The 12,712-nt window shown below is 38.6% G+C and overlaps 1 protein-coding gene across 1 annotated transcript in view; it reads left to right on the top strand.

The window, feature by feature from the left end:
- The window catches only part of LOC150085110 (decapping and exoribonuclease protein-like), a 47,603-nt gene extending 35,298 nt beyond the window's left edge, over positions 1–12,305 (top strand). Inside the window, exons 5-6 of the mRNA XM_090375780.1 lie at positions 5,525–5,610; positions 12,080–12,305. Of these exons, the coding sequence (XP_090231906.1) occupies positions 5,525–5,610; positions 12,080–12,188 (195 nt within the window). The 3' untranslated portion in view covers positions 12,189–12,305. The remainder of the gene's footprint in view (positions 1–5,524; positions 5,611–12,079) is intronic.
- Positions 12,306–12,712: the final 407 nt, after the last annotated feature.

The following is a 12,712-nucleotide window of genomic DNA, read 5'->3' as shown; positions in this document are numbered from 1 at the left end:
AATTTCGAATTTCTTGAACAAGAACGCCAAGTTAGTAGGATGGATGATTACACGAACGCAGAGTTAGCCGATATGCATTTGGCGTACGGGGCTGCAAATTGTAGTGGGCCAGCCGCACAGCGTTTGTACGCCGAACGATATCCGACGAGGCATATTCCCAGTCATAATTTCTTTGCAAGACTGCACCAGAGGTTAGCTGAGAGAGGTTCATTTGAAAGAGCTGACAGGGACAGGGTAAGAACAGCACGGACTCCAGCCGTCGAACAGAATGTGCTGCAGCATGTACAGGGGAATACAAGAACGAGTACACGAAGTCTAGCAAACGCAGTCGGGGTTTCCCATTGCAGCGTCTGGAGGATTCTCCGAGAACAAGACATGCATCCGTTTCACGTGCAGCGTGTCCAGACACAGCAACCGGAGGATTATGCACCTCGTATTGCTTTCGCACAGTGGTACCTTGGAAAATGTGCTACAAATCCCCTTTTTCCTGCTGAAGTTGTTTTCCGATGAGGCATCCTTCACAAGGGAAGGAATTTTCAACACGCATAACGACCATATCTGGGCAGTCGAGAACCCGCATGCAATACGACGTCGTGCAGCACAGATTCGATTTTCGGTCAATGTATGGGCCGGTATTATGGGAGATCACCTCATCGGACCTGTTACCGTGTCGTCTAACCGGACCTATCTACTTGATCTTTCTGCAGCAAGTATTGCCACAACGTTTGAGAGATGAACAGATTTCTGCATCGACGCAACAGACAATGTGGTTCCAACACGATGGAGCCCCTGCCCATTATAGCGGAGATGTTCGTAACTACCTGGATGTCACATTTGGTCAACAGTGGATCGGACGTGGTGGTCCCGTGCGTTGGCTTGCTCGGTCACCCGACCTCTCATGTCTTGATTTTTATTTCTGGGGTCATATGAAATCGCTAGTTTATGACACCCCTGTTGACAATGCTGAGGAGGTGGTTGCAAGAATCGCAGTAGCTGCCGAAGAAATTCGAAATTCGCCTGGAGTATTCTAGAATGTTCAGATGTCCATGCGTCGGAGATGGGTTTTTTTTTTTTTTTTTTTTTGATAGTTGTTGGCGCATCGGCTTCTGTGGCCATATTGCACCTCCCAAGGTTTTTGCAGTACTTTGATTCAAGCCCGAGGCGGGAATCGAACCCGCGACCTTTGGGTTGCCGGGCAGGTACTTTACCCACTCGGTTAGCCCGGTCGGCCGTTGGAGATGTGAGGCATGCATTGTAGCCCGTGGAAGAAACTTCGAACACTTACTTTAATCCATGTACCTTTTGCTTCTTTTCATGTATTTTTAAACCGATTTCTCACTTACGGTCTCTTTTCTTTATGGTGCTTCTGTGTACAACACCGCTTCAGGAAAGCATTTCCGACCCCACATTGCTATATGATTTCGAGTTGTCAGGATGTACCCTACCCCTCTTAGAAGTTCTGAAACGTTTAACTGAAACACCCTGTATAAAGGTTGGTTGGTTATTTGGTTTTTAGGAGCATTAGCAACTAAGGCCATATTGCTCCGGGATATGTGGTGGTCATTCTCTGACCTTTCCACATCCTCCGTATTTGGTGGTGACGGGCTCGAACCCCGGTCTAATCAAGAAGCGTGTGCTACGCACTGCTGCTCCTGCCCACCTGGCCCTGTATAAATAATGTGCAACTATCTGCAAAATTGCTTAGTGATATAGGTATTTCTTGTGGGACATGTCAATCAATTTTAACACAATATTTGTGAATGTGACATGTTTTAGCCAAGTTTGGCCTTATACCTTGCATCCTCACTGAACAGTGAGTTGTTACATGTCAGGCCCTCATCAACATGCTGCAGCTGACTCACACTTAATTTCTTCCACCATTACTAGTGACAAACATGTATGGCTATGACCCAGAAACAAGGGCCCAGTCTTCTCAGTGTAGGACAAAGTCCTTCCATTGAGAAGTCTCAAAATTGCAAAATAATCTCAATCAGATGTCATCGATATAGTATTTTTTGACTTGACTTCATAATGAACTTATCTCATTATGGAATACTACAGAACAATTCTATGGCAATTGTGCAATTCTGTTAGGAGCAAAGGCTAGAAAAATTCAGGGAACCTGCATCAGGACAATGTTCTTACATGTGGCACTTACCATTCAAGAATTTGCTGTACTGGGGTCCATCATTGTGGTCCCCCATCTGCCTTACACACCAGATTTAGCTCTTTTTTTTTTTTTTTACCCTTAAAATTCTTTGAAAGGGCACAGATTTGCAGACAGAGAAAATTATTTAGAATACGAATTACAGGAACTCCCTGAATTAAGTAATACTTGACTTATGGAAATTCGACTTTACATGTTTGCCTGCCTGTGCAAACTTAAAAAAATTGGGGAAACTTTTTTTGTCTCCTGTACGATACATGGAGGTATTGTGAAAATATCATAATGTGAACATCAGTAAGTTTGTGAACATCAGAACCCCAATAACAAATTAGGTTTTTTTTTTTTTTTTTGTAATTCATTCCAAGTCCTTGGAAGTCGAAAATTTCGTATATAACTAAGCTATTTATCTCTCTAAAAGGTCATTTTTATAATGAAATTGTACTACCCTTTCATCGTTATCATATGTTCCCATTATAAGAATTAATTTTGAATGCCTCTGTGATACTTTTCTAAAGCACGTTTCTGGCGGTCACAACCATAAAACAATAAAAAGATTTTCATTTTCCAGTTTATTTGGCTTTTCTGTTAGTGCATCTAATTATAAACAGGTAGTAAACTCGATCTTATTGCATTTATGATAATCCCAATAACTGGAATTGTGTGGGTTTTTACGCTATTATAGTGAAATGTGTTCCCTTTCACTGAAATTTTCAATCATATAAAAAAACAAATTTTCAGAAACTTCTCTTCATTCCTATTTGTGTATTACAATGATGAAGGGAAAGGGACCAACAGAAAGTGCAAGTGGTGGTAGTGCCAGGAAACGAAACAAAAGTGATTTTAGAAATGAAGATGAAAATAATTAAGTATGAAGCAGGACAAAGTTTGTCATCTATTGCAAGGGAATTAGGTCTCGCTGCTTCAACAGTGAATACTATTTTAAAGGACAGTGCACGTATAAAAGAACATGTCAAGGGATCAACACACTTAAGATCAACAGTGATCACAAAACAGTGTTCAGGTGCTATATCGAAAATGGAACAGCTGTTAATAATATGGATGGAAAATCAGATTCAGAAGCGAGTGCCCCTAAGTCTAATGAATATTCAAGAAAAAGCAACAAGTATTTATAAAGATATTAAGGAAAGTATGGCGAACCCCAACCCATGTTTGTGGCAAGCAACAGATGGTTTAATAGGTTCAAGCATTGCGCTGGTTTCCACAACGTTAAAGTATGTGGTGAAGTTGCCAGTGCTGATTCTGCAGCTGCAGAGAAATTTTGTGATGTGTTGGGGAAAAATATTGATGAAGGCGGCTATTCAACGCAGCAAATTTTTAATGTTGACGAGACTGCTCCGTATTGGAAAAAAATGCCGGATCGGACATACATTGCCAAAGAGGAAAATACAATGCTAGGTTTCAAGGCATCAAAAGATAGGGCCACGCTCTTGCTTGAGGCTAATTCAGCGGGAGATTACAGATTAATACCACTGCTTGGGTACCATTCTGGAAATCCTCGTGCATTTAAGGGCATCAATAAAGCCACCCTACCTGCACATTTCTGATCGAACCAGAGAGCATGGATAACAATATCTCTTTTTGAGGATTCGTTTAAATGCTGCTTCATTCCTGAGGTTGAAAAATATTGTAAAGACTACGATGTTCCTTTCAAGATTTTGCTTTTATTAGATAATGCTCCTGGACATCCTATGCAACTAGATGATTTCAATTCGAATGTGAAAGTCATATTTCTACCGCCAAACATGACTTCACTCATCTAACATATGAATCAGGGTGTTATTTTGAATTTAAAAGCATACTATTTACACACAACATTTGCTGAGGCATTGTTTGCAGAGATGGTGAGAAAAATTTTAAATTGAGACTTTTGGAAATCTTAACAATACTTACCACGGCATCTTAAACATTAATAAGGCCTGGGCAGAAATTACTAAAAGTTGTTTAAATGGTGCATGGAAGGAAATATGCCCACAGCACGTAAAGGGCTTTGAATGATTTGAAAAAGACGAATCGTATGAAGAGGTTGCAGATCTACTTCAGTTGGAGGTTGATGCCAAAGATGTGGAGGAGTTAATAGAGGAAGAAGAGAAGCAATTATCTAACAAAAAACTTATTGACTTGCAGGCAGCAATAGTGAAAGAAGAAAATGCTGACAAAGCTCAAGATGAACCAAATGAGGAGCCGAGACTCTTCATCACCAGAGAGATGGCAATGGCATTTCGTGAAATTACATCGGCAATGGCTAGGTTTGAGAAGATGGATTCTGACAGCGAACGATTCTTAAAAGTTAACAGAGGGGTGAATGATATGCTTGCTTGCTAGAAAGAAATCTACAATGAAAAGAAAAAAGCTACCATCCAGTCATCCATTAATGTGTTCTTTTGTAAGGTCGAGCGGCCAACCCCTTCTAAATCTCCGCAGCGGCATACTTATCTGCTGAAGACATAGATTCTGGCAACAATGCTCAAGAGGTAAAACTTACTGATGTTATGCCTATCTCCTCTCTTTTTTTGTAATTTTATAATTTTGAAATTTGTTTTAAATTGCACGCTTTTGTAATTTTTCCTGCACATGAGATAAAAGATTGAATAAATACAACAAATAATTCTATTTACATTGTCCTTGAACATTTTTTTTTTTTTTTCCTAAATTCGATCAATTCAGCGAGCACAGTTGCGAGTGCTGCACAAGAATGGGGGAAATTCCGACTTCTGTAAAATCTGACTTGCGCAGCGTTCCCACGGAATGCAACCCTTACTTAAGTCAGCTATTTTTTAATTAGCCTGTAATTCCTTACAGGCTAATTAAAAAATAGCCTGTAAGGAATATATTCAGAAGCATTGGAATTGGTGCATACACTGCAAGGAACGATGGTGCATACACATTTGGAACGATGTTGTTTTGAAGGCAATACTTTAGAAAAGAAATATGGTAACTTTTGGTCGAGTATCATAGTGTTAATCTAATGTATTCAAAAAATCTCCCATAATTGTGTGTATCAGTAGGTTATACCTGGAGAGAAAGGAGGCAAATGAAATAGTCAATGAGAGATTAAAAATGAATTTGAAAGTATGAACCAGAGCTATAATGCTCAATACTTTCTATGTTGATATCAATATTTGTAAAAGAATAAGAAGTTTAGCTTTACTAGTAATAATAGTATATTCAACCAGTTCTCGATGGTATTGGTCTCCAATACTTTATTATTTAGCAGTTTCCTTATAATTATCATATATTATGTAGGTTTTTAAAATTAACTTGTTATATATAACAGTATAGTGTATATATGTATGTTTACAAAAGAAAAAAGTTACTGTCTTGTTACTTGGTCATTAGGGCCTGTGGTCTGCATCAGTATGTATGAATTTCTGTGATGAATTTCTGACCTTTGTTAAGAGTTGTGTCATCAAAGATGATCCACGGTAAGTTAATTTTTTTATTTTTTCCCTCTCTTAACTGCTTGAAACGAGAATAGGTTCACATGATTTGGCTTAGCATTTTTGGTCACCTTTGTCAAGAAACTCCAATTATCTTTCTTATGAATTTTATTTCTCTTCATTTCTTCTATATTTAAAAAGGAAATGATTAAAAACAGAACTTAATTAAAAATAAAGTCTAAATTTTACTCCATTTTTTTTTAAGAAATGAAATTCCTTTAATAATTAAAAATTGTTGTAGCTTAATTGTAATTAAGCTTGCTTTCTTGCATCATTTGCCACTACTAATGCTAATGTCGAAAGATTAAATCATGTAGGTTGATGAATAATTAGATAATTTTATTATCTTTTATAATTAGCTTATAATTCACAAAGGTAATAGTATAGCGTAATACATATAACGTAAACTTGATGGTGTAATACACTGGTGTGCAAAACTTAAGGACTAACACTATTTGTAAAGGTTATAACCACAAAATCTTTACTTAAGGTACTCTTTATTAATAAGAGTAGATTGTCTCAGCAGCGATTTTGGACATCAGCTAATCTGGCGAGGGGTTGGCACACGGTATCACCCCGCAAACATCACTGAAAGGGACCGATATGACGGTCGAGGTATTCTCATCTGGGAAGGCGTTATCTTGGATGGATGTACACAACTCAAGATATTGGAAGGCGGTACTGTACTGAGGTAATCCTTCCCCATGTGCTTCTGTTCCGAAATGCCATTGGCCCCGAGTTCATGTTTATGGATAATAACGCCATACCCCATCGCACTGCAGCTATTGATATGCTTTTGGAAAGTGAGGACATTGTTCGTAAATCCCATCGAACACATATGGGACACTCTGTGGAGATGCCTAGCAGCACATCCACACCCACCAGAAAATGTTCACCAGCTGAAGATGGTGCTGACAGAGGAATGGACAATGTTACTGCAAGAACTTATCAACAACATGTTCTAAGTATGGACAGGCAGTGCAAAGCCAGCATTGACATTAGCCAGTGCTATGTTGCCAATTTTGAATAAAGTCCCTCTATACCGTTTTGTTTTTGTTGTTGTTGTCAGTGTTGTTTCCTTCATCATTTCTGTACCTCACGAGGTTCCTTTGGTATGCTTTTCCCATATCCAGGCCACTCCTATGAGAAGCTACAGGTGAAAACCTGACTGGTCCCTAAATTTTGTACACCAGCGTACATATTGTCGCTGCATATGAATAGAACAGTGTTGTTATTGCATTTAAGTATATTAGTTTAGCATGGTATTCTCAATTGTATTGAATTTAAATGGATATCATGCCTCAGATTAGAGCAACAAAGCAACAGACTCAAAGTTGCTGTGGCTTGTGTCTTGCACAAATTGTGCAAATCTGCACAAATAGCACAATCTTTCTGGAACAAGACATGATACAGCCAAGGGAGGAGGATGTTTTTGTGTGCTTGACAGAGTTTAAAAAATTTGGCACCAACTCTGATGGGCACTTATAAGACCTTGAAGAGTAGGGTGGATGCCCTCAAAGGAATTAAAATGGGAGACCCATCAAGCTCTCAGCAGTCCAACTCAACACCATAGCTTGCACTTGTGCGTCAGGTAACAGTAGAAATCCCCAAGGCAGAATGCACTTGTCTCACAAGTAGTTATTTTCAGTGACTTTCTTGTCAGGAAAATGAGAAATATAGTGTGCAATAAGGACAGGTGGAATAGGACTAAGGTATGTCTGCCAGGGGCAAAATTAGATGATGTTACAGAGCAGATATCTTATCAGGGCACAAAAGGTGATAATGTTATACACATTGGCACTAATGATGAGTGGGAGATCTGCAGACTTTTTAAAAAGCACAGGACAACACTGAGAAAAAAGTCATGAGTTAGGATTATGTGCGAGAGTGTCTGCTATTCTGCTCAGACACAATAGGAGGGAGTATATGATAATTTTACATATTGCACAATCTCTCTATGGCCAAATCAAATTATTTGGCCATGGAGAGATTGTACAAGACCAATGGTGTAGAATTTTTCTCAGTATGGTCTGGGCTGGCTAACAGAAGAGACTGCTTCTACAGTGACAGAATATGCTTAAATAGAAAAGACGCGATTTGCTGATGCTATCAAAGCAGTGTTAGGTAGGTTGGAAAACTTCTAGCTTGTGGGGAGGAGAGATACACAGACTTGGTCCTTGAGGCATGGTTCTTGAGGCTGCCACAGACATTCTCTCAGGTATGTCAAGCTGGGCTTGCTACCTGGGAGTCTAAAACACTGATGAAACTGATGTTCGGGTGACACTCAAGTCAAGTGAAACCAATTTCGGTGAAATGCAGTCTGTTTCTGACTGCCAAATTCTCTGTTTGCACCTTCACGATTGTGGGACTGTTTAGTCACCCTGGGCAAGTCCTGAGATATGTCACTTTGTATACTGGAGGTGACCACCTAGGCACCCACACCAGAAGGAAAACCAGTCCTCTGTGTGTTACCAGGCAATAGCAGGTGACTCTCACAACTGGTGCAATACAATGGAGGCTTGAAGTGGTGGAACCCGTGTTTAGTCTCCAGAGCAAAGCTCCAGGAAACCCCTTTCCCCCTCATCTCTTCCATCATGCAATATGGTTGATGTCTTTTGAGGTTATGAAGAACATCATGGCAAGATCCAATCGTCCTTATATTTCGAGGATACAGCTCTAAAACAGTGTTTGAAGGCTCGCCACTAGATAGTCCACCAGACTGCACCTGTTGGTAAATCTCTAGGGGGCTTCCAGATCAGCTGGTTCGTAACCTCGTTGCCTCTACTCTGCCAGACAGTAACTGGAGAGAGTCCAAGTAGCGTACACACTTTTCATCTCAGTTGACCAAATTATTTGCTTTATGATTCCTTTCGCTTCAAAGGTGGTACTTGTGCATATGTCCACTCTGATATTCCCTGTCGCAGATCTGGACCTGGAAAAAAATCAATCAAGAGATTAAATAGTCCTAAATTTTACTAATTTATTTCATAAGCCATATAAATCTTGCTGTACTAAATAAGGTAAGTTTAAACTCAGCATGTTTTATTTCTTCTCAAAGCAAAGCATTTTCTACATAGGAAATACATCTTTTTGCTCCTTTGGTGGTAATATAAAATTGTATAGAAATGCAATTTATGACTTCTAATAAAAACCTGAACATAAAAATTATTTTTAAAGTTATGATTAATAACCTAATTTTAAACAAGGTTTTTTTTGTTTCGCCTCTCAAAGCAAAGCATTCATCACTGCTCATCTCAGATGCCCAAATTATTTGCTGTATGATTCCTTTCGCCTCAAAGGTGGTACTTGTGCATATATGTCCGTTCTGATATTCCCTGACAGAGACTTCGCAATTTGGAATCTCCTCTCTTTGATCTTCTCTGGCTTAAAATCTCTCTACCTCATTTTGTCAAATTCATCTGTTGTCTCAACCGTTCTCCCAACTACACTAATCACTTGGAGCTCTTTGACTTCCTCTCTTTGCAACTTTCCTTTCTCCAGTCCAACTTTCCTAACAGTGAAGTAATTTTCCTTGGTGATTTTAATGTTCACAACTCCGGCTGACTTCCGTTTTCTAGTCACACCGACCCAGCTGGTCGAGATGTTGAGGCTTTTGCAATTACTAATGACCTTGCGCAGATTGTTCATTTACGTACAAGAATACCGGACAATCCTAATCATACAATCAATACACTTGAACTTTTTCTCACAAACAACCCTTCTAATTGCACGGTCGAAGTGAGAGGTCCTTTAGGCACTTCGGATCACAACTTGGTGATTGTCTCTTCTCCAATGGAACCTTTATCTCATGGCTATTGCCAGCCTCATGTTGTTTGGCATTACAAGAATGCAAAATGGGATGACCTGCGAGACTTCTTTTCCTTGGTTGGATTACTGTTTCAAAACTTCTGATGTCAATGTTTGCTCAGATCGTGTCAGTGAAATTATTCTTGCTGGAATGGAATCCTTTATCGCGCACTCCACTTTAAAATCTCGTCCTTTATCTAAACCTTGGTTTTCCAATAAATGTGCTAAGGCTGTTCAAGAGAAGAATGTTGCATATCGTAATTGGCTTGTTTCTAATTCTTCAGTTTCATTTTCTGCCTACACCAAAGCTCGCAACAATTGTAAAGAAGTTATTAATCAGTCCAAACTAGAGTTTGAACAGGCCAAGAGTAGAAAACTTGCTTTTTTGCCCTAATGGTAGCCGAGCATTCTGGTCTTTTGCCAAAGCTATTGGCCACAACTTTTGCCCATCTCTGCTCCCACCTCTGTCCAAACCAGATGGTTCTGTTGTCACTTCAGCCAAGGATAAAGCTGACCTGCTAGCATCCCATTTTTCTTCCAACTCATGTATTAATGATCTTGGTAAAACGCCTCCCACCATTCCCAACATGCTCCATTCAATGCCTCCTGTGGTCTTACGTCAAAAAGTTGTCAGAAGGATTTTGACGAATCTTGATGCTAAGAAAGCTCCAGGTCCTGATGGTATTTCTCCACTTGTTCTCAGAACCTGTGCTCCGAAACTTACTCCTATTCTTTGCCGCCTTTTTTCACTTTCTTATTCCAAAGGTGTTTTTCCTTTTGCTTGGAAATTTGCTCATATCCAGCCAATTCCTAAAAAGGGTGACAAATCCCTCCCATCCAATTATCGTCCCATTGCAATTACTTCTACTCTTTCTAAAGTAATGGAGAAATCAATGAACCGCTAACTCTTAAACTACCTAGAAACCTTCCGTCTGATCAACGATAGGCAGTATGGATTCCGTTATTGTCAATCCACTGGTGATGTTCTGGCTTATGTTACCCATTTACAGACTAATTCAATGGAAAGGTTTGGTGAAACACAAGTAGTTGCTCGTGACATCTCAAAGGCTTTCGGTCGTGTTTGGCCTAAAGGTCTTCTAAACAAGCTTCCATCTTATGGTTTGCCGACTGTTTTTAGTAATTGGTTATCCAGTTTTCTCTCTGATTGCTCACTGAGGGTTAGTGTAGATGGCTCTCTATCTTCTAACTTCTCCACTAATGCCTGTGTCTCCCAAGGTTCAGTTCTTTCCCGCACTCTTTTCCTCTTGTATATTAATGACCTTCTTCCATTGACTGGAAATCCTATCCATAGTTTTGCCAAAGATAGCACATTGCATTCCACTTTCCATTTTGAGAAACCTTGCCCTGCTCAATCAGCTTCAACTTCTCGAAAATCTGCTACCAATTCCTTAAATGCCGATCTTCAGGTAATTCTCCAGTTGGGCAAAGACAACTTAGTTGATTTTAACACTTATAAAACTCAGTCTTGTCTTATATCTCGCAAAAAGGATTCTTCTGCTCCTATGCTTATCTTTAGTGACACTCTGATTTCTAGGCAAAATGATATATCTCTTTTGGGGATTACCCTGACTTCTAATCTCTCTTGGCACAAGCACACTACAAATATTGCTTCCTCTGCATCTAAAAAACTTGGGTTTCTCTTTTGCTCTCGGTGTTTCTTTTCTTCCAAACAGCTGCTCACTCTGTATAAATTGCAAATCCGCCCTGCAATGGAATATTGTTTCCACATCTGGGATGGTGCCCCCAAAACCACTCTTAGGCTTCTTGATTCCATTCAGAAGAGGGCCATTAGTTTAATTAATGATTCATCTCTAACAGAGTCTCTGCACTCGCTGTCTCATAGATGTACTGTTTCTGCTGCATGCCTCTTCTACAGATACTTCTATGGGCACTGTTCTTCTGAATTGGCTTCTATAATTCCCGCTCTCTCTTTGAAAACCGTCCGAACACGTGCTGCCACCAGCCAACATCCATTTACTGTCCACCTTCAAACTCATAGAACCAACTTTTCATCTTCCTCGTTTATTCATTCAACTGCCGTTTTCTGGAACAACCTTCCTTCATATGTATTTCCTGAAAATTACAGTCCACAGAAGTTAAAGTCCAATGTCAACAAATATCTTCTTTCGTCTTCTCAACCTCCAACCCAAGCACGGTACTAAGTACTATAGGTTCTAATACCTTATGTTTGGGGTTTACATAAAAAAAAAAAAAAAAAAAATTTTCCACATAGGAAGGAAGGAAGCAAGCAATATATTTTTGCTCCTTCAATTGTAAAATAAAACTGTATTAGAAATGCTATTTTTTTTTTTGCAAAACAACATGACCACTAATAAAAACTGGAACATGAAAATTAAGTATGCTAAATTTATGTTATTTTGGAATCATACATACAAACATATCATTAATTGATTAATGGGAGGAACTAAATAGAAGTATGTTTATTTGAATAGAATTTTTAGGACAAATTGCCAATTTGTGTTTTTCAACAAAATATTAATTTTTATGGAACAAATATGATTCTATCCATTCTGCAAACGGGATTTTACTTTTTATTTGCTGTTTTACATTTTAATTGTGTAAAAGTTTTTATTTATTTATTTATTTATTATTATTTTTTTTTTAGTATTGTCTATAAGTTTTACTGTAAACCGAACCAGGATGTTGTCTGTACTGAGCTACCACTATCATCTGAATACCAGATATTACCAGAATGGTACCTTTCTTCATTCTGATCTACATCTGAATGTACAAATGACAAACAAGCATGTAAATAATATGATACATTTTGTTATTTTCTGGGTTTTTTATGCATATTTATTTACAACTTTAAATGAAGTATAGCTTTAAGAAATGCCAATGTAAAAAATGCATTCCTTAATGTCTCTGGTGTTGAAGATCAAGAAATCATTAAGGAAATATTCTGTACATAATTATTCAATATGATAAGATCACTTAACTGTCTCAGTGTTTAAAAACATAATTGAACCACAGTTATTTTAATAAAGTTTATATTTTGATAAAATGTTCAGAAAAATTTCACAGAAATTGCTACTACGATTTCCCACATTAGCCACAAATTTTTTTATAACTACCTTGCACACGAATGCATTTGTATAAAACTATAGTTGCAATATGCTGTCAGTTTGTGATAGAACTGAAGGCAGTTTCTGTTTTGGGTGTCATTAATATTCAATTTCTGATTTTTATTTTGAGTGTTATGTTATCCGCCTCCTCCCATTTGTTTAACTTACTAAGT

The sequence above is a fragment of the Mastigoproctus giganteus genome, chromosome 6 (genome assembly GCF_048544385.1).
Source record: "Mastigoproctus giganteus isolate SK-2022 chromosome 6, ASM4854438v1, whole genome shotgun sequence".
Taxonomy (NCBI): Eukaryota; Metazoa; Arthropoda; class Arachnida; order Uropygi; family Thelyphonidae; genus Mastigoproctus; species Mastigoproctus giganteus.
The sequence above is the reverse complement of the archived record's forward strand: the minus strand, read 5'-3'. Positions and strand labels throughout refer to the sequence as shown.